This window comes from Pongo abelii, chromosome 13 (assembly GCF_028885655.2).
Source record: "Pongo abelii isolate AG06213 chromosome 13, NHGRI_mPonAbe1-v2.0_pri, whole genome shotgun sequence".
In the NCBI taxonomy this organism is placed as follows: Eukaryota; Metazoa; Chordata; class Mammalia; order Primates; family Hominidae; genus Pongo; species Pongo abelii.
This window is the reverse complement of record NC_071998.2, coordinates 118,389,741-118,415,801: the sequence shown is the minus strand read 5'-3', so window position 1 is coordinate 118,415,801 and position 26,061 is coordinate 118,389,741. Positions and strand designations below refer to the sequence as shown.

Genomic DNA, 26,061 nt, shown 5'->3' with positions numbered 1-26,061 from the left:
CCAACTGGGGTTTCCATGAGGAAAGATCTGCTCTCAAAGCCCAGAAGGTGCAAGTCCCAAGAGGCTCCCAGTCCCTGGGAGAATCCCCCAAAGAGTCCTGGTAGGGAATTGTGGCAATGCTCAAGTCCTAACTCCAGGCTCATCCTCTGGGCTCCCTGGTTCCTAGGGAGTTGAAATGCTCATCTGTGTAGCAGGGAAAGTTGCCAGAACTCAGTCATACATTGTTCTTCCCCCTCTAAACAGAGGTAGTACTAAGGAAGGCAAGAGTGGCTCTTTTTGCTGAGTGCCCAACCCATGCCAGCACCATGCTAAGGGCTTTCGTGCATTATTTTGTTTAATCTCGTATCAACCTCCTGAGGGAGGTTCTGTTATGGACCCAGCTTACAGATGAAAGTGTGGAGTAATTTGCTCAGGGTTGCAAAGCCAGGAATTGGCCCAGTAGTGACTGTAGCTGAGGACTCTGACACTGAAGCTCACAAACTACCTGAAGCCATGATGCCTTGCACACATGGCTCTGCCATGCCCCTTCTTGAGTCTCCTGTCCTGGTTGTCCCCCACCCCACCTCCTGACCAGCCTGTGTCTCTGCTTTCTTCTCCTCTTCCACCTACATTAGGAGGAGGAGACTCTTTCCTCCTCTCTTAGAGGCAATACAGTGCAATGATTAAGACTGGGTTCTTGGTTGAAATCCTGGTTCACCCTCAGGCATTCTGAGACCCTGAGCCTCTCTGGGCCTCAGTTCATCCATACTAGGGAGGATAATGATAGCACTTAGTTCTTAGAGTTGACATAATGATTAATAAAACAACCTATGTAAAGTTCTTAAAACAGTGCCAGCATATCACAAGCGCTCAATACTAAATAATAATTATTATATTAATGAATCACCGATTCCCAAGACTTTAGCGGCCATCACTCAGCTGCTGACCCCAAAAACACATGCAAAAAAAACAATAACCACAAAACCACTAGGTTTTAGACCTAGAGGGGAGCCCCGGTGGATGGGACACATGCGTCACAGCTCACACCCATCTGGTGCATTACAGCTTACATGTGACCCTCACACACAGCTCATCTCTAGAGAAGGAGGTGAAGCTCAGTGAAGGTCAGAGATTTGTCTGAGGAATGCCTGCTGCGTGCCTACTGAGAGCCAGGCCCTCCACCTACCACAGCACATGTGTTCCTGCAGCAAGCCTGTGGGGAAGGTAATGTAGCCTCCCTGATGTAAGAACAAAGAATCTGGGGTTCACATGATGCCTGGCACAGGGTAGCCACTCTACATATTTTTGAATAATGTGTGAGTCACAGAGAGATTAAGTGGTGGAGTAGGGGGTCTGAACCAGGTCTGCTTCATGCTCTGCTTGTTTCCCAGGCCCCTCTATCCAGGGCTGAGTGTCTGACAGCCAAGCCTGCTGGCTGCAGGTGCTGCAGGCTCCACATTAACACTCTCATGGGTTTTCCCCAGCAAGGGTTTGGGAACATTGATGGCGAATACTGGCTGGGCCTGGAGAACATTTACTGGCTGACGAACCAAGGCAACTACAAACTCCTGGTGACCATGGAGGACTGGTCCGGCCGCAAAGTCTTTGCAGAATACGCCAGTTTCCGCCTGGAACCTGAGAGCGAGTATTATAAGCTGCGGCTGGGGCGCTACCATGGCAATGCGGGTGATTCCTTTACATGGCACAATGGCAAGCAGTTCACCACCCTGGACAGAGATCATGATGTCTACACAGGTAGGAAAAGTGGAGTCAAACCCAGGTGCGGGGTAGGGAAAAGAGGTCAACCAGAGCCAGAGCCCCTGACTCCAGGGCTTGGAAATGGGAAGATCCCAGGGTGAGAAGCAGCTGGGCCAAGCTGCCTGACCCTGTTACCACCCCCTGAGGGTCCCTTCTCCTGTCCACAGGTCCCCTTCACAAAGCTGGGTCAGAGTGGCATTTACAAATTAAAAAAAAAAAATGGGGTGGGGGAGACATAAAGAGGTATACAAATCACACGTACCAGGGCCAACTGGGGCCTATGCAGAAAGACATATGTTAGGCTGTGGCCTCAACACTTCTGTCCAAGGCACCTGGTATAGAGCTAACCAACTGCGTAGGCTCTGGGCCACACACCTGGGCTCCAGTGCTGGCCCCACCTCCTACCAGCCATGTGTCCTTGGGCATGCTGCTAAATCTCCCTGGGTCTCAGTTTCTGCATCTGGAAGTAAGGACAAGAACTACATTGCAGGGTACGGAGAAGGGTAGAGAGAATGTACCTAAAGTGCTTTGTCTAGGATTTGGCACACAGCAAGGGCTCCATACAAACTGGGTTTCTTCATGGTCACTGCTACTGCATGTAATGCTAGTGCAGTGCTGAGAGGAAGCTATTAAGAGGAAAGCAGATAGGAGAGAGAAAGTGATTTGTCTAAGATCACATGCTTCAAATCTAGGTCTTTACTAATAAGTCTTCATTAAACAAAAAACAAGAGAAAAAAAACAGAAAATTAGAAGAAACATAGATATGGTCTGGCCCTGAGTCCAGATATCAGACTCCCACACAGTTAATGCCTCCCCAGTTTCTTGAGATGAAGGCCTCTCGGTCTGCCACGCTCCTCCCTGAGGCTGGCACCACCTGATGGCCGATGCCGCCTCCAGGCTCAGGCTGTCTGCTCTCAAGGGCAAACCCAGTCCCCTCCTGCCTCCATTTCCTATGTGGTCTTGGTCAGAAGGCTACTCCCTCCCACTTGAGAAGCGAGCTCTCAAGACTGTCCTACATATGGCCTGCACTTCAGGCAGGCCCTGAAACCTACATACTAAGGTGGAGGGGATCCTCATGCCAGGTCCCCATGGCAGCCACATTCTGAAGGGTAATTCTTCCAACATCAGGGGACAGGAGGGACATGACCTGCCCATCCCTGTATCACACAGACACCTCTGTCCACCCACTGACACTGAACTGGCCCGGCCTGAAGGGGCCCTGGAAGAGGAGCAGGCCCTCGTTCTGAAGCAGTAGGGGCCGCCGAGGCTTCTAGAAGAGCAGGGCAGGAGGATAACCTTCAGAGCTGGTCAGACCCTGGGACACAGGGGCTGCTACAGCCTTTCTGGAGGGCCACCTCCTTAGGGAGCGGAAAGTGTATTCTATGATCCAAACTCAGATCTAGCCAGTAGCAAAATCAGTAGCTGGCAAGTTCCTTGTCCCTGGAGGTATGTGGGACCTCCGCTGGCAAAGAGGCGGCTGGTTATGGAGTGCCCAAGGATCTCCCTGCTATACCAGTCCAACACTGCCACTTGGTCCCTGTGGCCCAGAATCATGGCCCAGAAGGACCCCCAGAAAAACTCTGGGAAAACCTGGGCTGCACCTCCCCTCTTGCTTTCTGCCTCAGACTGAGCACGACCTCCTCACCTCATGCCACGGCCTCGGCCACGTGCTCTGTTGGGCCCTCCAACCCACAATCCTGACTGGAGCAGCCCCTCCCCTGAGTACGGGGTCCCCTTGCCAGGCCTAGTCAGGAAAGTTGGGACTCCCTTCACTAAGAGCAATGCTGGCAGATAGTGGCCCCCTGTCCTCCTGCCACAGAGTGCACTGCCCCTGCATGCCCGCGCACACCTTCCCACAGTTTTTACTGTTGTTCTGAACTGCTTGTCCTTGGCAGCAAAATTCAGCATGATGTGATAATGCCAAGAGTTTTATGGAAATACCTTTCCTTTGTGAAGTAATACAAAAAATTGTTTGGATGGAATACAAGCCAGGGAGGACAGGAGGAGCATTTCTTCTTAAATACTTTCTTTGTCATTCTTTAGAGACTCTTGATCCAACAGTTTCAACTCTAAACATTCCTAAGGAAAAGCTCTTCTCCCTCCCGGCCCACCTCAGGCCATCTCCACTTCCTATCAGAACACAAGGTGTGGACTTCCCTTGGGGCCTCCTTTGCACCCAGCCCTGGGCTAAGTGTCAAGTACGCATCCTCATTCAATCCTCAGAGCTGTCCTGTGCGGCAGGCGTCATTTGTATTCTCATTTTACAGATGAGGATACAGTGGCTGGGAGAGATTAAGTCACTTCTCTGAGATCACACAGCTAGTTAGTTACAAAACTGAGCCTCAAAGGCAGGCCTGAAGCATGGCCTCTCACCACCCATGGAGACGCGTCCACCTCTCAAGTGTTCTTACTCCAGATGCCTCCCAGAGAGGGCTTTGCTGAAAGCCCTGAGCACTATGGACGCAGGTAGAATGGCCTCCTCCCAGACACCCTCTCACTGCCTTCTCTCTTTCAGGAAACTGTGCCCACTACCAGAAGGGAGGCTGGTGGTATAACGCCTGTGCCCACTCCAACCTCAACGGAGTCTGGTACCGCGGGGGCCATTACCGGAGCCGCTACCAGGACGGAGTTTACTGGGCTGAGTTCCGAGGAGGCTCTTACTCACTCAAGAAAGTGGTGATGATGATCCGACCGAACCCCAACACCTTCCACTAAGCCAGCTCCCCCTCCTGACCTCTCATGGCCATTGCCAGGAGCCCACCCTGGTTACGCTGGCCACAGCACAAAGAACAACTCCTCACCAGTTCATCCTGAGGCTGGGAGGACCGGGATGCTGGATTCTGTTTTCCGAAGTCACTGCAGCAGATGATGGAACTGAATCGATACGGTGTTTTCTGTCCCTCCTACTTTCCTTCACACCAGACAGCCCCTCATGTCTCCAGGACAGGACAGGACTACAGACAACTCTTTCTTTAAATAAATTAAGTCTCTACAATAAAAACACAACTGCAAAATACCTTCATAATACACATGTGTATGAGCCTCCCTTGTGCACGTATGTGTGTACCACATATATATGCATTTAGATATACATCACATGTGATATATCTAGATCCATATATAGGTTTGCCTTAGATACCTAAATACACATATATTCAGTTCTCAGATGTTGAAGCTGTCACCAGCAGCTTTGCTCTTAGGAGAAAAGCATTTCATTAGTGTTGTATTACTTGAGTCTAAGGGTAGATCACAGACTGTGTGATCTCAACTGAAAGGATCACCCTTGGCATCTGTGTGCCTGGATTCTTCCAGAATGTCTACAATGCTAATCTCTCACATAGAGGTTCCCAGCTTCTTAAGAACCCCTTTTGGCACCTAATCAAATTTCAAAATCCCCCCCCCCCCACCATTTTCATACTTTTCCCCATTCTCAGGACTTTTCACCACCCATCACCCACTTATCCCTTCATTTGACACCATTCATTAAGTGCCTTCTGTGTGTCAGTCCCTGGCCACTCACTGCAGTTCAAGGCCCCCTTTCCGCTCTGCTGTACTCCTCGCCTACCTACTCCTTGCCTTTTCTGTCGCACAGCCCCTTCTTTCCAGGCGAGATTCCTCAGCTTCTGAGTAGGAAACACTCCGGGCTCCAGGTTTCTGGTTGGGAAGGGAAGGCCAGGCCAAAAGCTCCAACTGCCGTATAGATAATGTACTCGCAGTTTTGTATTTTCCATTCATACTTTAACCTACAGGTCATTTTAGTCTTCACACAAATAATAACCTATCTGGCCAGGAGATAATTGGTTGAACAGAAGTCATCAGATCATCAGAGCCCCCAGATGGCTACAGACCAGAGGTTCCACGCTCTCAGGCTGACTAGAGTCCGCATCTCATCTCCAAACTACACTTCCCTGGAGAACAAGTGCCACAAAAATGAAAACGGGCCACTTCTCAGGAGTTGAATAATCAGGGGTCACCGGACCCCTTGGTTGATGCACTGCAGCACGGTGGCTTTCTGAGTCCTGTTGGCCACGAAGTGTCAGCCTCAGCACTCCCGGGACTATTGCCAAGAAAGGGCAAGGGATGAGTCAAGAAGGTGAGATCCTTCCCGGTGGGCACGTGGGCCAGGCTGTGTGAGATGTTGGATGTTTGGTACTGTCCATGTCTGGGTGTGTGCCTATTACCTCAGCATTTCTCACAAAGTGTACCATGTAGCATCTTTTGTGTATATAAAAGGGAGGGTTTTTAAAAAAAATATATTCCCAGATTATCCTTGTAATGACACGAATCTGCAATAAAAGCCATCAGTGCTATTTGGATGTATCTACACTCTGTGTTACTGTTTTAGAATGCCTTCCTGGGGCCTCCCATATCAGAGCCTCTTTAAGTAAAACCAGGAAGAGATTTGGCACCAAGACACACACGAGAATCATTTAAATCACACTCACCCTATTTCTGGTTACCACCTATACCCTCAGAAGTACCACAGTAGTACTTCAGACCAAGATGGCTCTCTGGAGCTCCACTTCCTCACATCCAGCTGTGTCCTGGATGTCTCCACCAGATATCCTCCAAGCACCTCACGGGCAGTGCACTTAACACCTGACATACCTTTCTTCCAGGTCTGGTCCCTTTTTACCAAATGGCACCAGGTACTCAGTTGCTCAGATAAAAAACAAGGACCTCTCCCTTCCCCTGCCAAGGACAATCCATCCCTCCACGCCAAGCCATCTTGCCTGCATTAGCGTAGGATCTCATCTCCTCTCCCTTCAACTACTGCACCAGGCTCCAGACCAGGAGTCTCCATCTCCCTCATTCCAATCCAATTTCCACCCTAGCCGCTAGAACTGTCTCCTTGTAAAACACATCTGTGGGTTGGGAAGTGATTCTAGGCATGACAGGAAACCCCAAAACCTAAAGGAAAAGACTAAAAGATACAACTTTTTTCAGAACTCAAATTTTCTGCTTTCCAAAAAACAAAACAAAACAAAAAACATGACCAAGATTAAAAGGCAAATATCGAACAAGAGAAACATATTTGAAACATATATAGCAAATACAGAATATTCATGCTATGCTAAAACCTCTTTCAAATTAAAAGAAAGATGCAAATCCTGTAACAGAAAACTTGGCAAAGTACATGTACACATGAGAAGACTCACAAATGGCCAGTAAACAAGATGTCAACCTCAGCAGTAATCAGAGAGGTGCTATAAGTGAAGGATAAACCATGACGTGTTGCCTGTCAGACTGGCAAAGATGAAAAAAATGCCAATCTCCATGTTGACAAGGGAATGGACAGACGTGTGCACTATGGATGGACGTATAAATTGACTCCATATTGTTGAAGAGTAACTTGCCAGTGTATATATCAAAATTGTAAATGCACTTATACCCTGGGCCCCAGCAATCCTTCTACCTAATGACCAAGTGACATAACCATATGATAGCTTTTTCTAGTAAAGCTGCAGTTAGAGAGAGATGCACTGATACGCACTGAAGCCTACCATGTGCTTAGAAACAGGCGTGTGTGTGTGTCCACGTGCACATGCGCATGTGTGTTTTACGTCACCTTCACAGAAGCTCTGTGAAGGAGGGATCATTATTCTCACTTTACAAAAGAGGCGGAAACGAGGCTTGAAGTCAGACTGCTAGTAAGAATACCCCGGTAGCAATTAATCCAGAAGGTGCTGGGTATCAGGCATCAAGCAACAGTTCTCAACTCCCTTCTCCTAAGCCCCTAGTCAGTTGTTGGGATCACAGTGGAATCTGAATGCTATTTGAGGAAAATATCTTAATCTTGGCCCAGACTATAGTCACCCCTCCACACACATCTGGAGTGGAGTGTGTGGGACATAGGGAACAAGAGCAAAGGAAAACAAGGCCCAACCTTACTGGTCACTGGTCTTGGCTCCAAAAACCCCAAACAGAGAGCTCTGGAAAGCCATGCTGGACACTGCAGAGCCATCCTTTTTCTAAACTAGTTAGGATTCAAATGAAAGCAGGTCATGATACCAGCTATTTCTCCCAAACCCCATCTCAATACCCAAGCCTGAATCTTAATCAAACACACCCAGGCTATACAGAAGGAGAGGAAGGAATAAGCTCATCAGAGATGTGGAGAAAATGAAAGGTAGGGGTCAGTTCACTAAGCTGGTGGCATGGAAGAAGAGCATGGGGCAGGAGGGCTCTGTCCAAGCACCCTAGCCTGGGTACCCAGTGAGCTGCTCTACCTGCCAGCAAAGACAACCAGTCAGCATCCTGGGGACTTGCCAACCAGACCATCCTCTCCTATCCCATCAGTGACCTTTTAAGGCCTACAATCACAGGAGTCCTACTATTACTAAGTTCTCCATGGTGGCTGCACTGCATTTGCAGACCCAGAAGGAAGTCAATGAAGCCCAGACTTTCTCCTGCCCCAGCCAAACCCCTGCATCCCAGTTTTAGCCAATACCTTGGTCTCCTGGGGGACAAAGGGCACCCACCCGCTGGGCTGGTGTGAACAGGGCCAGAAGACAGTGATGTCTTCTGAGCAAGTGACACTGAAAAAGACCCCCTCCCCGTAATCTTGCCGATTTGAGCAAGACTGAAAGAGAAACCTTCATATTACTGAAAACAATGGTAATGGGAGTGTACCCTGCTCACAGTTCACAGACACTCTTAGGAGGTTCAAGGTGTCCTCTCTGATCTCCCAAGACCCCCTCATCTGTTTCACACAGATTTGTCAAGACTCTGGTTACAGTAAGAGAAACCCACATGACTAGATTAAGCCAAAAAGGGAAGCTTTTAAGTGTAACAACATGTTTAAAAGGCGTTCTTTCTGCCTCAGTTTTATCTGAGACTTTAAAGGCTAAGGACAACATAAAAGCTGCAAGATCATCCCTGCAAAGGGCATGGCCCCGCACTGGCTCTCCAGCATTAGCTGATGGCTTCCCTGACACTGTGTGAGAAGTATAGAAAGAAGGTCCTGGGGAGGGGAGAATGAACTGTCCTTCAAGCGTCCCCACCACCACAAGGAAGGTGGGTGTTTTCATCCACCTTCAGTCAAGTGAGAGGGACTTCAAGGGACCATTCCCACAGCCTGGCATGGGACAGCATAAGCACTCCTGTCTGACTCAGGCCCAGGGGCACAAAGAGCAGTGGGAAGACGGGACCACGTTGACAGCACAAGGCCAGCCCACCGAGGCACAAATTCAGGTTTCCTAGGACCAGAGGGCTGCCTGGATGGTGGGGGTGGGGGCAGGGCAGGAAGTACAGGAGCCAGGGAGGGAGCTATACATTACTCCATCAAAGGAGCTGAGTCAGAGGTGCCCAGGAGGGAAATTCTGAAGCAGCAGCAGCCAAGAGGGTGAAAGGCAGCGCTGGGTTGCTTGCACAAGCATCTAGCAAACCCACAGGGCACGAGCTCTGAGTTACCAACAGCTATGAAAGATGGGCCGTTCTCTCTCCCTTCTTCCTCTCCTGTTTCCACGGGCCAGAAACTTCAGTGGACAGGTTGGGGAGGCAGTGGGACTGGCCAGGATCCAGCGAAGAAGCGGACTGCGTGTCAGCCAGGTGCTGTGGCTCACGCCTCCCAGAACTTTGGGAGGTCGAGGTGGGAGGACTGCTCAAGCCCAGGAGTTTGAAACCAGCCTAGGCAACATGGTGAGAACCCCATCTCTACCAAAATTAATTAATTAATTAATTAAAAAATTAGCTTGGCATGATGGCATGTACCTGTGGTCCTAGCTACTCGGGAAGCTGAGGTGGGAGGCTCACTTGAGCTCAGGAGGCAGAGGCTGCAGTGAGCCAAGATCATGCCACCACATTCCAGGCCTGGGCAAAAAAAAATGAGACCCTGTCTCAAAACAAACAAACAAACAAGCTGACCATCTGTCTTCCCCCACTCCAGACCTCCACAGCTGGTGAGCTTTAGGAGTCCAGACTTGCAATTACTACACTGGACTGTCTGGAATGAGGAATTGTTAGAATGGATTGGGCTGTTTCATGCCTAGTACCTGAAAGACCAAAGGACCTGCTAAGTTCTCAGCTTTGACTGGGAAAAGAAAAGTCCACAGAGTAGGCTCAAAAGGACACTGGGGAAAAAATGAGGTTGGTTTCTTCTTACACCTGATTGAGTTCAGCTCATTTAATAAGCTGGTTACATAAGGACACGAGGTATCTCCCCAAGTCCACGGGCAGGGACACAGCTGGGCCTCACAAGGGCCAGGAACCAGAAATTGCCTGGAAAACCTTCAAGATGCAAGGCAGCAACTTTCTCAGCTCCTCTCCCTTGTTCTTTCCTTTCCCCTTTCCTGCAGGGTCTCTTTCTCTGCTTCTCATCAAGCATCCATCTGTGGACTATTCTCTGCAGTTGTCCTGGCACATGGCACCAGATGGCATTTTTCAGTTCACATCCTCCTGATCTGAGTGCCAGCACATCTATGTTCCAATGCCGGCTCCCAGATAGAGGATCCAACTGGCCCAGTTCAGGCTGGGTATCCACCCCAACTCTATGGGCTCTGACCGTGGAGCAGAGCTAGGTGGAAGGAACACTGCTGCTGGCGTGCAGTGCCAAGGGAGAAGCAGGGGAAGTAGGTTCCCAAAGAAGGAGGGGTCACAGGCTGGGTCTCTATCCAAAAAGGTGTCTAGACTACACTCCAGATGTTATTGGTCACCAGCCTCTCCAGGACCATATTTTGCCAGCCAGACATTACTCATCAGATGGGATCCTATTCCCCAGCCCTTCCTGCTGCTGACCCCTGCACTATCCCAGAAATCACACCCAACCCTTCTAAGGCCAGGTGGCTAACTAACATGACACCTGGCTGTGCCCAGATGGGCCTCTTCCTGGGTACTCTGCCCTTCCTGGGTATGCTGTGTTTCTCAATAGGGATACAGGGGGCAACAGGGTTCTCACTGATAGGGTCTTCTTAGCTGTATTTTCATGTGGATAGCATTAATACTAGCCATCATCTATAGGGTGCTTTCCATGTGCCAGGCAGTATGCATGGCTCTTTCAATTCTCACAACAACTCTACGAGATGGATTCTATAATTACTCTCTCTTCAACATAATAGAAAACTTACATCAAAGAGGTAAGTGAGCTGCCCAAGTGCATGCAGTCTGACACTCAGAATGTGAACTCGAGTCAGTCTGATTCCTGAGCTCCTGCCTCTACAGCATTGATCTCTATACCCAGGGAGGAAGTGAGATCACACTACAGCTCCTATGTCACCCCATATCACTCAGTAATACATCTGAGAATCATGGTGATATGGAGCCTCCTGCCCATAGCAGTGGATATGTCAGGTGGCCAGCCAGCCTGCCTATGCAGCAGCAGCAGCTTGATATCAGAAGGTCCCTAGAAGTCAGGAAGCCAGTCCATGGCTGTCTGCCTAATTTATCTCAAACAATGGACACGGAGTAACAAGGGGCAGTGCTGAAGAATGTTCCGCAGCTCCTTGGGCTACCAATCCTTTGCCAGGCTGCAGCTCCTCTTCTTCTTGCCATCTGTCCTACAGCTTATAGACTCATCAGCCCCCCTGCTTTGCTACTCCGAACATCCTACTTGTGGATGCTCTGGCAGTCACCAGATGACCAAATCTACCTGGTTCAAGCCCTGGTCCTCATTACCTGGTAACTGGGTTCCAGTAGTGGTGGCTCATCTCCCATATCCATGCCTCCAGGCCTGGCGCTTGCTTACAGGTCTCTCTCAGACCTCAGAGTCAGGCCTGAACCAGCCCTAGTCTGGGATTCTGCCTCTGTGGACATGATGTTTCAATACCAGCCATCCCTGAGACATTCAAGCATCCATGTCTCTCCTGAATGGCCATCCTGGGCCAGCTCAGCCCACAATGGGAGCCCAGATGCAGACAATCTCTCCCATCTGCGTGGCATTCCCACAGCGCTGCCACATGCGGCACCTCCTAGGTGGGGGGGCCATCTGCCTGTCCTATGCTGTGCTTGCTGATGGTCATGATATTAATAAATCCAGCTCCACGGGCTGGTCAAGGAATGTTCCCTTCCCCACTGCTGCAGCACATCCTGAAGCTGAAGGGCTCAGAGTACCAGGAGAGGGCTCCTTGGACGAGGAAAGACAGGCCACATTTGCCCTGAGCCTCAGCAGAGCTGGGAATGGCCCAGAGCCTAGAAGGATAGTTAATGTGGAGGGAGTGGAATTAGAATTCCCTTCTGGGGCCATGTGATGACAGAGGCCTACGCCCTAGTCATCTCAACAAGGGAAAAGGATTAAAAGAAGCACACAGCCTTCTCCAAGCCTGGAAGGTTGACTAATGCCCAGGCAAGTGTGCAGGGGATGGATTTAGGTCAGCTTCCTCTCCACAGGAACCCAACAGCAAGGCAGCCTTTCCTCATCAATCAGGGCAGTGCAGGCCTGTGCTGGGGACATGGGGAGAGGGAATAAAGATACATATTCAGGAAGCAGAGGCAAGGGCAGAGGGTGGCTGATCAGTTGGGTAGGAGGCCTGAAGGCCTGGCTGCCTAACTTAGAGCCCAAGAGAATTGGTGGGCAGAGAAATGTATATTTTTTTTTAAAAATGCCATCTTGTGCCCATCATTTTAGCATAAATAAAACATGGTGGATAATATCTAACGTTGGTAAGAGTGGAAAAAATAGGCATACTCATATCCTGTTTGCAGAAATATAACTGCAAGCATTTCAGAGGGCATTCCAGCAGTAGGCACTGTAAAGTTGCAAAGAGTTTTTGCCCCAGCAATTCCACTTCCAGCACTCAGTGTTTCAGAAGTACTCTAACAGGAGGGTAAAGACACACAGATAAGGATGCTCCCCGCTGCACTACAGGCTGAGTGTCCCTTATCCAAAATGCTTGGGACCAGAAATGTTCCAGGTTTCAGACTTTTTCAGATTTTGGAATATTTGCATTATACTTACTTGTTGAGCGAACCTAATCTGAAAATCTGAAATCCAAAATATTCCAATGAGGCTTTTCTTTGAGCATCATGTTGATTTTCAAAATGTTTTAGATTTTGGATTTTCAGATTAGGGATAATTAACTTGTATATGTAAAAGGGAAAAACTAGAAACAGTCTAAATATTTATCAGTTGGGACACAGCTAGACAAATCAGCACTCATCCAGGCGATATCCAACACGTTGCCCATACATCTGTGGGTGCCAAAGAGCTACCAGAAAGAACAGGGGAGTTCTAGATTTGCTGCCACTGTACAATATCTATGACAGTTTACATATGCAAAACAACACATACAAAATGTTCCCACTTTGGTTAAAAAGCACAGTATCATATGTGCCCCTCCACAGGCACGTCCTTTTGTATTTGTGGATAAGAATGTCTGGAAGAACACACACCCACTGCAAACACTGGCTGCCTCTGGAAAGTGGGAGAAGAAGAATGGCACATTCACTTTTTACTTTATAAACTTATTTTCAGTGTGAATAATTTTTACAACAAGCAATGTGTTACTTTTGTAATATTTAAGTTTTTAAAAGAATGAGTGGGCACCAAATGCCTTTCTGGATGGTCACAAAAAAGGATATATACTTGTTTCCCTTGAGTACTCAGGAGCCCACTGTACACTCCATCAGGGAACAACAGGCTTCCTAAGGGTAACCTTCCAGGCCCTCTCAGACCCTAATCAGTCATCCCCAGGCACCCATCTTTCTTACAGAACTGCAAGAACTCATCACCTCTCAAAGCAGCAACCACTCTCTCTAGCCTATCGAATCCCACCACCTCAAAACTAGCTTTCGAGAGGGGTCCAGCACGTCCTGCTGCCCTAGAGGCCAATGTTATAGTCCTTTATGTGTTGAGTTTTACAGTTGATTTTGTCCCAATACAGATTGGTCAACAAAGTAATAAATGTGGAGTAGTGATAAACGTTGTGCAAAGTGCTCATTATCCATTGCTGTGTGACAAATTATTCTAAAACTTAGCATCTTACAATAAACATTTATTATCTTGCAGTTTCTGTGGATTGGGAATTTGGGCATGTCTTAGCTGGGTGTCTCTGGCTTAAGGTCTCTGATGAGACTTCAGTCAAGCTGTTGGCTGGGGCTGCTTTTAAGCAGAATCTTCTTCCAAACTCCCTCACATGGTTGTTGGCAGGTCTCAATCCCATGCCACACGGGCCTCTTCACAAGACTGCCAAACACAGAGCAGCTGGATTCCTCCAGGATGAATGATCCAAAAGAGAGTAGAAAGGGCAAGCACTCAACATAAAATGGATAGTCTTTAATGATCTAATCTTGGAAGGGACATCCTATTATTTCTGTCATATCTGTTAGAGGCAAATCACTATGTTCTGCCTACACTCAAGGGGAAGAGATTATACAAGGATACAAATACTAGGGAACAGAAATCATCGGGGGCCATCTGAAGAGCTGTCTACTACATGAGACATCCCAATGGCTCCAGGTTGGTCCTGAGGATGCAGAAGCTCCCCAGTCTTTCCTTTGTCCTAATCCGTTTCTTTATTAGGGCCAGCCCAGGTACAAGAGGACAATAAGAACGTGTCAGTAGAAGACCAGTGTCCACTCAATCCACTCCGTCCCCACCCATGAGTCAATGTGCTTCTCCAGGACCTCCCACCAGGAAGTCTCCTTGTTCCACACAGGAAGAGTCCCTAGAAGTACTTTCCTTCTCAGCTGTGGTTTTTCCCAGAGGTTAAAGGCCTGTTCTGGGGAACATATGGCATATTTTGAGGTTAGTGGTTGGGGCACTGGAGTGAGACCTGGATACAAGCACTGATCTCACCATTTACTAGTGTGTAAACTTTAATGTGAATCTTGTTCATATTTTGCAGCTAGCAAATAAGATAAAAATGATGCCTCCCTCAGAGGAAGGAGTGTTGGGAGGATTAAACGAGATAATGCAGTGCAATCACACAGTGAAACAGTAAACATGAGTTTTTGTAATTAGTGTTAGTTTCTAATTCGAAATCCAAAAAACTAAAGGAAGTCAAAGAGGAATAGTCATCCTAACGAGTATAAAGATTCCTACCATGAAAACACTTTTTCTTGCACAAAATGGGCTTATGCTCATACCTCATTTTGCAGGGTCAGACACAACTTCTTGACCCAGAGAAAAGCTGACTGCAGATCCTCCCTTTGCCCCAGAAGGGACAAATGGGACAAGGTTCTCCCGCTCTGGAAAGCATAGCATTCGGGAAACAAGCCTTTCCACCTAGTGCTCCTTTCTTGACCTCCACATGTTTTCCTTCTACTGTTTATTTCCATGGAGACGGAGATATTAAAAGGAGGATGCGTAAGTTAAGGCTGGGTGGAACCCCAGCAGTAAGCATGAGATCTTGAGTTAAACTTGGTATCCGCCTGGGATATGATGTTGGGTAAGTCATGAGTCAAGCTATGTTTTTTTCCTTCATTCATAAAATGCGGGTTTTAATAACATCCACTGGCCTTTTGTAAGAAATGAGAAAGACTACGGAGTCCCAGAAAAAATGTGAATTTTAAGGTAACAAATCCGGAGATTGAAAAAGTAAAGGCAATCTCTTCCCTTCTGGAAGGGAGAGATTTGAAACAAAATGTAGCTAACCACTCTTCAAAATCATGGAAATAGTTTCCTTCATTTTGGATGGGATAGTGTCTTTGAGATCATTCTGTTGACTGGGAAGTATGTTTGAGCCTGGGGTCGAGGGAAGCTTTTTCCTTGCTTGCTGGATCCCAGAGAGGGTTGAATGCCTAGATTTAGGGAAGGGGAGATTTGTTCAAAGGCTTCCTGGGCCGGGGGTGGGGAGGGCAGCAAGTTGGCCCCTGTAGCATGTGGCCATCAGGGCAGAATAGAAAAAGAAACATGGCCTATTGCTCCATGGGCAGGCAGACCAGAATCCAGCCTTAAGCTTTGCTTTGTGTACTGACAGACACCTCCTTTTCCAGCTAAGGAAGCAGCCTGGTTCCACACAGGTCCAACTGGGAAAGGCATGAGGGGACCAGCGGGAGGGCTCAGCAGTTTGGGGCCAGGCAGCTGGCTGAGGCACCGAGCAACAACCAGGATGGATCTGTGGAACAAATGAGTGCTCCTTGGGGAACCTTGGAAACGTGGGGAGGGGCAATGAAAAAAAGGCTGGATTTCCTGCATGTGGAATGGAATTTTTTCAGTTGGGCATTAAAAGCTGGCCAACCTAGGGACAGCCAGTTAACATTATTGCTAATCCTGACAAGGCAACTACTGCACCTTGGTCCTAGGGTGGCGGCTCCCATCAAGGGGGCAACGGCCACCACTCATATCCCTGTTCAGGGAAGCAGCAGCTCTGCCGCATCCTTGGCTTGATCCCACCCTTGCTTGCTCTTTCCTCTCTGCTTTAAGGGGTGTCAGGCCTCCGAGCCCAAGCCAAGCCATCGCATCCCCTGTGACTTGCACGTATACGCCCAGATGGCCTGAAGTAACTGAAGAATCACAAAAGAAGTGAATATGCCCTGCCCCACCTTAACTGATGACATTCCACCACAAAAGAAGTGTAAATGGCCGGTCCTTGCCTTAACTGATGACATTACCTTGTGAAAGTCCTTTTCCTGGCTCATCCTGGCTCAAAAAGCACCCCCACTGAGCACCTTGCGACTCCCACTCCTGCCCGCCAGAGAACAAACCCCCTTTGACTGTAATTTTCCTTTATCTACCCAAATCCTATAAAAGAGCCCCACCCTTATCTCCCTTTGATGACTCTCTTTTCGGACTCAGCCTGCCTGCACCCAGGTGAAATAAACAGCCATGTTGCTCACACAAAGCCCGTTTGGTGGTCTCTTCACACGGACGCGCATGAAATTTGGTCCCGGTGCCGCGACTCGGATCGGGGGACCTCCCTTGGGAGATCAATCCCCTGTCCTCCTGCTCTTTGCTCCATGAAAAAGATCCACCTACGACCTCAGGTCCTCAGACCCACCAGCCCAAGGAACATCTCACCAATTTTAAATCTGGTAAGCGGCCTCTTCTTACGCTCTTCTCCAACCTCTCTCACTGTCCCTCAACCACTTTCTCCTTTCCACTCTTCAATATCTCCCTTCTCTTAATTTCAATTCCTTTCATTTTCTGGGAGATACAAAGGAGACACGTTTTATCCGTGGACCCAAAACTCCGGCGCTGGTCACGGACTGGGAAGGCAGCCTTCCCTTGGTGTTTAATCATGGCAGGGACTCCTCTCTGATTATTCACCCATGTTTCAAAGGTGTCAGACCACGCAGGGACGCCTGCCTTGGTCCTTCACCCTTAGCAGCAAGTCCTGCTTTTCTGGGGAAGGGGCAAGTACCCCAACCCCTTCTCTCCTTGTCTCTACCCCTTCTCTGCTTTTCTGGGGAACGGGCAAGTACCCCAACCCCTTCTCTCCTTGTCTCTACCCCTTCTCTGCTTTTCTGGGGGAGGGGCAAGTACCCCTCAACCCCTTCTCCTTCACCCTTAGCGGCAAGTCCCGCTTTTCTGGGGGAGGGGCAAGTACCCCTCAACCCCTTCTCCTTCACCCTTAGCGGCAAGTCCCGCTTTTCTGGGGGAGGGGCAAGTACCCCTCAACCTCTTCTCCTTCACTCTTAGCAGCAAGTCCCGCTTTTCTAGAGGAGCGGCAAGTACCCCAACCTCATATCTCTGCGCCCCAATCCCTTATTTCCGTGCCCCAACCTCGTATCTCTGCACCCCAATCCCTTATTTCCACGCCCCAACCTCATATCTCTGTGCCCCAATCCCTTATTTCCACACCCCAACCTCTTATATCTCTGCACCCCAATCCCTTATTTCCATGCCCTGACCTCTTATCTCTGCACCCCAATCCCTTATTTCCATGCCCTGACCCCTTATTTCCATGCCCCGACCCCTTATTTCTGCGCCCCATCCCTTATTTCCACGCCCCAACCTCTTATCTCTGTGCCCCAACCCCTTTTCCCACTTTTCTGGAAGGTAAGAACCCCCGAACCCCTTCCCTCCGTTTCTCTACTCTCTCTTTTCTCTAGGCTTGCTTCCTTCACTATGGGCAACGTTCCACCCTCCATTCCTCCTACTCCCTTGGCCTGTGTTCTCAAAAACTTAAAACCTCTTCAACTTACACCTGACCTCAAACCTAAATGCCTTATTTTCTTCTGCAATGCCGCTTGACCCCAATACAAACTCGATAGTAGTTCCAAATATGCAGAAGATGGCACTTTGAATTTTTCCATCCTGCAAGATCTAAATAATTCTTGTCGTAAAATAGGCAAACGGTCTGAGGTGCCTGACGTCCAGGCATTCTTTTATACATCAGTCCCTTCCTAGTCTCTGTGCCCAGTGCAACTCGTCCCAAATCTTCCTTCTTTCCCTCCCGCCTGTCCCCTCAGTCCCAACCCCAAGCATCGCTGAGTCTTTCTAATCTTCCTTTTCTACAGACCCATCTGACCTCTCCCTTCCTCCCCAGGCTGCTCCTCGCCAGGCCGAGCTAGGTCCCAATTCTTCCTCAGCCTCTGCTCCTCCACCCTATAATCTTTTTATCACCTCCCCTCCTCATACCTGGTCCGGCTTACAGTTTCGTTCCGTGACTAGCCCTCCCCCTCCTGCCCAGCAATTTACTCTTAAAAAGGTGGCTGGAGCTAAAGGCATAGTCAAGGTTAATGCTCCTTTTTCTTTATCCCAAATCAGATAGCGTTTAGGCTCTTTTTCATCAAATATAAAAATCCAGCCCAGTTCATGACTTGTTTGGCAGGAACCCTGAGACACTTTACAGCCCTAGACCCTAAAAGGTCAAAAGGCCGTCTTATTCTCAAAATACATTTTATTATCCAATCTGCTTCCGACATTAAATAAAACTCCAAAAATTAAATTCAGGCCCTCAAACCCCACAACAGGATTTAATTAACCTCGCATTCAAGGTGTACAATAGAAAAAAGTTGCAATTCCTTGCCTCCACTGTGAGACAAATCCCAGCCACATCTCCAGCACACAAGAACTTCCAAACGCCTGAACTGCAGCAGCCAGGCGTTCCTCCAGAACCTCCTCCCCCAGGAGCTTGCTACACGTGCCGGAAATCTGGCCACTGGGCCAAGGAATGCCCGCAGCCTGGGATTCCTCCTAAGCCGTGTCCCATCTGTGTGGGACCCCACTGAAAATCGGACTGTTCAACTCACCTGGCAGCCACTCCTAGAGCCCCTGGAACTCTGGCCCAAGGCTCTCTGACTGACCCCTTCCCAGATCTTCTCGGCTTAGCGGCTGAAGACTGACACTGCCCGATCGCCTCGGAAGTCCCCTAGACCATCACGGATGCCGAGCTTCGGGTAACTCTCACAGTGGAAGGTAAGCCCGTCCCCTTCTTAATCAATACAGAGGCTGCCCACTCCACATTACCTTCTTTTCAAGGGCCTGTTTCCCTTCCCTCCATAACTGTTGTGGGTATTGACGGCCAGGCTTCTAAACCTCTTAAAACTCCCCAACTCTGGTGCCAACTTAGACAATACTCTTTTAAGCATTCCTTTTTAGTTATCCCCACCTGCCCAGTTCCCTTATTAGGCTGAGACACTTTAACTAAATTATCTGCTTCCCTGACTATTCCTGGACTACAGCTATATCTCATTGCCGCCCTTCTTCCCAATCCAAAGCTTCCTTTGCGTCCTCCTCTTGTATCCCCCCACCTTAACCCACAAGTATAAGATACCTCTACTCCCTCCTTGGCAACCGATCATGCACCCCTTACCATCTCATTAAAACCTAATCACCCTTACCCCACTCAATGCCAATATCCCATCCCACAGCACTCTTTAAAAAGATTAAAGCCTGTTATCACTCGCCTCCTACAGCATGGCCTTTTAAAGCCTATAAACTCTCCTTACGATTCCCCCATTTTACCTGTCCTAAAACCAAACAAGCCTTACAAGTTAGTTCAGGATCTGTGCCTTATCAACCAAATTGTTTTGCCTATCCACCCTGTGGTGCCAAACCCATATACTCTCCTATCCTCAATACCTCCCTCCACAACCCATTATTCTCTTCTAGATCTCAAACATGCTTTCTTTACTATTCCTTTGCACCCTTCATCCCAGCCTCTCTTCACTTTCACTTGGACTGACCCTGACACCCATCAGGCTCAGCAAATTACCTAGGCTGTACTGCCGCAAGGCTTCACAGACAGCCCCCATTACTTTAGTCAAGCCAAAATTTCTTCCTCATCTGTTACCTATCTCAGCATAATTCTCATAAAAACACATGTGCTCTCCCTGCCAATTGTGTCCGACTGATCTCTCAAACTCCAGCACCTTCTACAAAACAACTCCTTTCCTTCCTAGGCATGGTTAGCGCGGTCAGAATTCTTACACAAGAGCCAGGACCACACCCTGTAGCCTTTCTGTCCAAACAACTTGACCTTACTGTTTTAGCCTACCCCTCATGTCTGCGTGCAGCGGCTGCCACTGCTTTAATACTTTTAGAGGCCCTCAAAATCACAAACTATGCTCAACTCACTCTCTACAGTTCTCATAACTTCCAAAATCTATTTTCTTCCTCATACCTGACGCATATACTTTCTGCTTCCCGGCTCCTTCAGCTATACTCACTCTTTGTTGAGTCTCCCACAATTACCATTGTTCCTGGCCCAGACTTCAATCCGGCCTCCCACATTATTCCTGATACCACACCTGACCCCCATGACTGTATCTCTCTGATCCACCTGACATTCACCCCATTTCCCCAGATTTCCTTCTTTCCTCCTCCTCACCCTGATCATGTTTGATTTATTGATCGCGGTTCCACCAGGCCTAATCGCCACACACCAGAAAAGGCAGGTTATGCTATAGTACAAGCCACTAGCCCGCCTCTTAGAACCTCTCATTTCCTTTCCATTATGGAAATCTATCCTCAAGGAAATAACTTCTCAGTGTTCCATCTGCTATTCTACTATTCCTCAGGGATTATTCAGGCCCCCTCCCTTCCCTACACGTCAAGCTCGAGGATTTGCCCCACCCAGGACTGGCAAGTTAGCTTTACTCAACATGCCCTGAGTCAGATAACTAAAATACCTCTTAGTCTAGGTAGATACTTTCACTGGATAGGTAGAGGCCTTTCCTACAGGGTCTGAGAAGGCCACCGCAGTCATTTCTTCCCTTCTGTCAGACATAATTCCTCAGTTTAGCCTTCCCACCTCAATACAGTCTGATAACAGACCAGCCTTTATTAGTCAAATCAGCGAAGCAGTTTTTCAGGCTCTTAGTATTCAGTGAAACCTTTATATCCCTTACGGTCCTCCGTCTTCAAGAAAAGTAGAATGGACTAAAGGTCTTTTAAAAACACACCTCACCAAGCTCAGCCACCAACTTAAAAAGGACTGGACAATACTTTTACCACTTTCCCTTCTCAGAATTCAGGCCTGTCCTCGGAATGCTACAGGGTACAGCCCATTTAAGCTCCTCTATAGACGCTCCTTTTTATTAGGCCCCAGTCTCATTCCAGACACCAGACCAACTTACACTGTGCCCCCCAAAAAAACTTGTCATCCCTACTATCTTCTGTCTAGTCATACTCCTATTCACCGTTCTCAACTACTCATACATGCCCTGCTCTTGTTTATACTGCCGGTTTACACTGTTTTTCCAAGCCATCGCAGCTGATATCGCCTGGTGCTATCCCCAAACTGCCACTCTTAACTCTTGAAGTAAATAAATAATCTTTGCTGGCAGGACTATGCTGAATCTCCTTAGGCACTCTCTAATCAGATATCCTGAGTCGTCCCAATTCTTAAACCTTTTATACCTGTTTTTCTCCTGTTATTCCATTCAGTTTCTCAATTCATCCAAAACCGTATCCAGGCCATCACCAATCATTCTATACGACAAATGTTTCTTCTAACATCCCCACAATATCACCCCTTACCACAAGACCTCCCTTCAGCTTAATCTCTCCCACTCTAGGTTCCCACGCCACCCCTAATCCCGCTTGAAGCAGCCCTGAGAAACATCGCCCATTCTCTCTCCATACCACCTCCCAAAAATTTTCACCGCCCCAACACTTCAACACTATTTTGTTTTATTTTTCTTATTAATATAAGAAGGCAGTAATTTCAGGCCTCTGAGCCCAAGCCAAGCCATCGCATCCCCTGTGACTTGCACGTATACGCCCAGATGGCCTGAAGTAACTGAAGAATCACAAAAGAAGTGAATATGCCCTGCCCCACCTTAACTGATGACATTCCACCACAAAAGAAGTGTAAATGGCTGGTCCTTGCCTTAACTGATGACATTACCTTGTGAAAGTCCTTTTCCTGGCTCATCCTGGCTCAAAAAGCACCCCCACTGAGCACCCTGCGACCCCCACTCCTGCCCGCCAGAGAACAAACCTCCTTTGACTGTAATTTTCCTTTACCTACCCAAATCCTATAAAACGGCCTCACCCTTATCTCCTTTCGCTGACTCTCTTTTCCGACTCAGCCCACCTGCACCCAGGTGAAATAAGCAGCCATGTTGCTCACACAAAGCCTGTTTGGTGGTCTCTTCACATGGACGCGCATGAAAAGGGGCCCACAGCTGAAATGCACAAATGGATTCTCAAAACCAGAGTACAAGGACATACTATGTGTCTTAATCAGGTAGAAGGGATATACTCACTGACAACTGTTTTAGGTCTCTCCAAGGCTTTGCTCTAAAATGAACTGCTTTTAAAGAGCCTTCCCCCTCCCTGGAAATTTCTGAAATACAGTGACTCATCACAGGCTTCTACAGGATCCCCTAACTGGCCTTCACTCCTCCAGCCTGACCTCCTCCAAGCCACTTGCTGCAGCCAAGGTGATGTGTGTTCGATGCAAATCCAACCCAGCATGCCCTTGCTTAAAACCTTTTCATGGCTCCCTACTGCTTCTAGGTTGGTCAGAGCCTGGGCTCCCCACTCCCTCCTGACTCCCATGTCTAGGCCCGAAGCAATCTTCCCCTCCCTTCCACTGCAGCTGCTCCACATGACACCCTCCCACTCATTCACTACTCTCCGGCCAGTTTTTCTAACAAACATGTTTTTCCTCACTTTAGGGTTCTTGCACAAGCTGTCATCTTTGTGTAAAATGCTCACTTCCCACCTCTTCACCCAGCTTATTCATCCTTCAGGACTCTACTTCCCTCCAGAAAGCCCTTCCTGGTTCCCCCAGACTAGCCGGGGCCCCCTTGGTTTGCTCCTTTGCCTTTTCCTTCATAATGCTCAGCTCACTTGCAGTTTCTTGTCCAGTGCTGGTGATCACAACTGGACTGTGAGCTCCACGAGGGCAGGGGTGGTGTCTGACTGGGGGGCTTTGGGGCATTAGGGTAAACACTTTTTTTGACCAATAATCACTTCTTTTTGAAAGCCCTTTTAGATATCCAACAGTTTAGCCCTGTTGATTTTATATTTGGAAAAATTTGTCTTGATTTTAAACTTTAGAATTTGTATTTGCAAATAAAGTCTTACTTTCTGAAAAATTGAAAGGTTTGCTTGTTTGAAGGAATAACTTATGTTCTAGAAATTTACTTCACATGTTAGAAGTCTGGGTAAATTTACTAAGAATGTCTCCAAATGTTTTCTTACTATCCAGAAGTGTTAGAATACCTAATTTTTGTTCCTTGAGAGATCATAATTTTCCACACTGCTATGGTTACTTTTAGAATCAGCTCTAAACCATTTAAGATCCATCACATTTCTAATTTAGTTATTTCCTGAAGGAAATAAGTAGTAAGAACAAAACACCCCCTAAATCAATACAGCTATTTATAAGCAAATGATGTAGACATTCTTCAAAGCTCTTTGCTTGCTTTTGTTATCATTCCAATCTAACCGGGTATTTGCAAGGAGCTGCTATCAGATAAAATCAGCTGCAAATAATTGAACTATTTCTCAACACTGTTTTCACACTTTGAAGTAATCTGCAAGAAACTTTTTGATTCAAAGAGTCTTATTTTATAAATGTAATACATTTTTCCCTCAGTATTTTTAAAATTATGTTTCATCAGGAACTCACTACACCAAAGTACAGCCAACTGGCTCTACAATTTGCATTAAAAGGAGTCAGAATCACACCCACGTGGTTAGTAACAAAGGCTAGTACTACATAAAGGCATCTTTACATGGAACAAAGAGACACATATGTGAATAGTCACAGGAGCCCAGTTAGCATATACAATCTTCCACAGAGGGTTAAAAGAACTGTTACAAAAATAAAGCCCATAATTGCTACTAGAGACAAATAACTGCTGAAGCAGCATTCACGGTCTCAAGCAACAGAAGTAACAAAGCAGCTTGAAATATCAGGGACTGACCTACAGTTCCTTCCAGAAAACAGCCTCCTCTCACCCTAAGGGGGAAAAACCTATAGTGAGGACTTTGTCAGAGAAAAAACAAATGGTTTCAGATATTTTTTCCTATGTTGTACTTTCCAGGAATTATATAACTATTCCTCTTTAAATAAACAAATCTGTCCCTGGGACTGGTTGCATTTTCGAGAAGAATATACAACCTGGATTTGGGTAGGGTATGTCCAAAGCAACCAGACATGCATGCAGATGGAACTCCCAGCTGCCTCAGGAGGCCTTGCTTCATTCTTTTTTAAGCAAACTATGGCACCCCATGGTAAACCCTCATACGCTATCCCAAGAACAGAGAGCAGGTGGCAGTCACCTCCTCTTCTCTCCCTCTGACTTGTATGTGTCAGATGCAATATGAGAAATGTAGTCCACCTGGCTTAAAGGGAGAGGAAAATAATCATAAGGCTGAAGGGATAAGACCACAGCAGTTCAGCTGGACTCGCTTCGAGTCAGAAGCAGGAAGAATGCAGGAGGATGGAGGCCTCCATGGAGCCTCTTGGGAAGCACCTGCCAGGAAGCAGCAGCTGAGATGAGGTGATCAAAGACATGGAGGGCTGCATCTGTCTAGAAACTCAGAGGGGCAAGAGGCCTGAGGGCTGGCACAGGCTGACCAATGCCCTTGGAAGCCCAAGACTGCACTGCTTTGTGGTCCCACAATAGGGAATGTCACGAGAAACAGTAGCAATAATTTATCCCCTTCACACAGTACCTGATGGGGGCCACCCACAAGTCATAAACAGCCAGAGGACACAGGTGGTAACCACAAGGGTGTGTAGGAAAATAATGACCTGAATAGGGTGGGGAATCAGGAGAGGGCAGTGTCAAGAGCTTAGGGCTTATAGCCAGGCCATCTGGGCCCAGTCCTGGCTCTGTTACTTTCCAGTTATGTGACCTTAGGCAACCTCTCACTGCCTGCTTATTCACTGGGCTATTGTGAGCATTCAATGAAATGATGCATTCAAATGCCTAGCAAAGTGCTAGGCACAGAGAAAGCAAACAATGCACAGCAGCTCTCATGATCATCCTTATTCGAGAAAAGAGACCATCCTTAATGACCCTGGAACACCTCTGCTAGTGAAACTCCTGGGCTGCACTAGGCTACCCTCACGGTAGTACCATCAACGCTGGTTGCTGGTCTCTCAATTGATGAGTCTCAGGTGTGATGGGAATGGACTTGGGAGCTGTGCACAGCAACATGCCTTCCATCTGTAGACCTGAGATGGGGATTTGCCAGTAACCAAGAAGAAAGACACCGCAGTTTATGGTAAGCCAAAGAAGAAAACAAGGAAAGATGCAAAAGCATGAAAAAAAGAAAGAAATAGAATTCAATCTATGGCATAAGGTGAAACAAATATGAGAGTGGTATATTCCCCTACTAAAAGGCAAGGTTTCTCATTTAGTTGGACTAAAAGGTCCAACTAAATGCTGTTTGCAAGAATCATGACTAAATCAAGTCAACTTAAAATATTAAAATCTCGGCCAGGCACCATGGCTCATGCCTGTAATCCCAGCACTTTGGGAGGCTGAGACAGGCAGATCACCTGAGGTCAGGAGTTCGAGACCAGCCTGGCCAACATGGTGAAACCCCATCTCTACCAAAAATACAAAACTTAGCAGGGCATGGTGGCAGGCACCTGTAATCCCAGCTACTCGGAAGGCTGAGGGAGGAGAATTGCTTGAACCCGGGAGGCAGAGGTTGCAGTGAGCCGAGACGGCGCCACTGCACTCCAGCCTGGGCAACAAGGGTGAAACTGAGTCTCAAAAAAAAAAAAATAATAAAATAAAAAATTAAAATCTAAACTATAACCAAAGATTTATAAAATAAATGCAAATGAATCAAAACCACAATGAGATATCATCTTGGGCCAGCCACAATGGTTATTATTAAAAAGACAAAAAATAACATGCTGGCGAGAATGTGGAGAAAAGGTAACTACACACTGTTGGTGGGAATGTATGTTAGTACAGCCACTGCAGAAAACAGTATAGAGATTGCTTGAAAAACTAAAAATAGAGCTACCATACAATCCAGCAATCCCACTTCTGGGTATTTATCCAAAGGAAAAGAAATCAGTA

The 26,061-nt window shown here is 47.6% G+C and overlaps 2 protein-coding genes across 18 annotated transcripts in view; one reads left to right on the top strand and one right to left on the bottom strand.

The window, feature by feature from the left end:
* ANGPTL2 (angiopoietin like 2) overlaps positions 1-6,057 on the top strand; it is a 35,637-nt gene extending 29,580 nt beyond the window's left edge. For both annotated transcript variants that reach the window (XM_002820224.5, XM_054520664.2), the window contains exons 4-5: positions 1,464-1,734; positions 4,253-6,057. In XM_002820224.5, the coding sequence (XP_002820270.2) occupies positions 1,464-1,734; positions 4,253-4,452 (471 nt within the window). In that variant the 3' untranslated portion in view covers positions 4,453-6,057. The remainder of the gene's footprint in view (positions 1-1,463; positions 1,735-4,252) is intronic.
* Positions 1-26,061, bottom strand: part of RALGPS1 (Ral GEF with PH domain and SH3 binding motif 1) — a 313,313-nt gene that overhangs the window by 126,685 nt on the left and 160,567 nt on the right. The gene's annotated exons all lie outside the window — the stretch shown is intronic.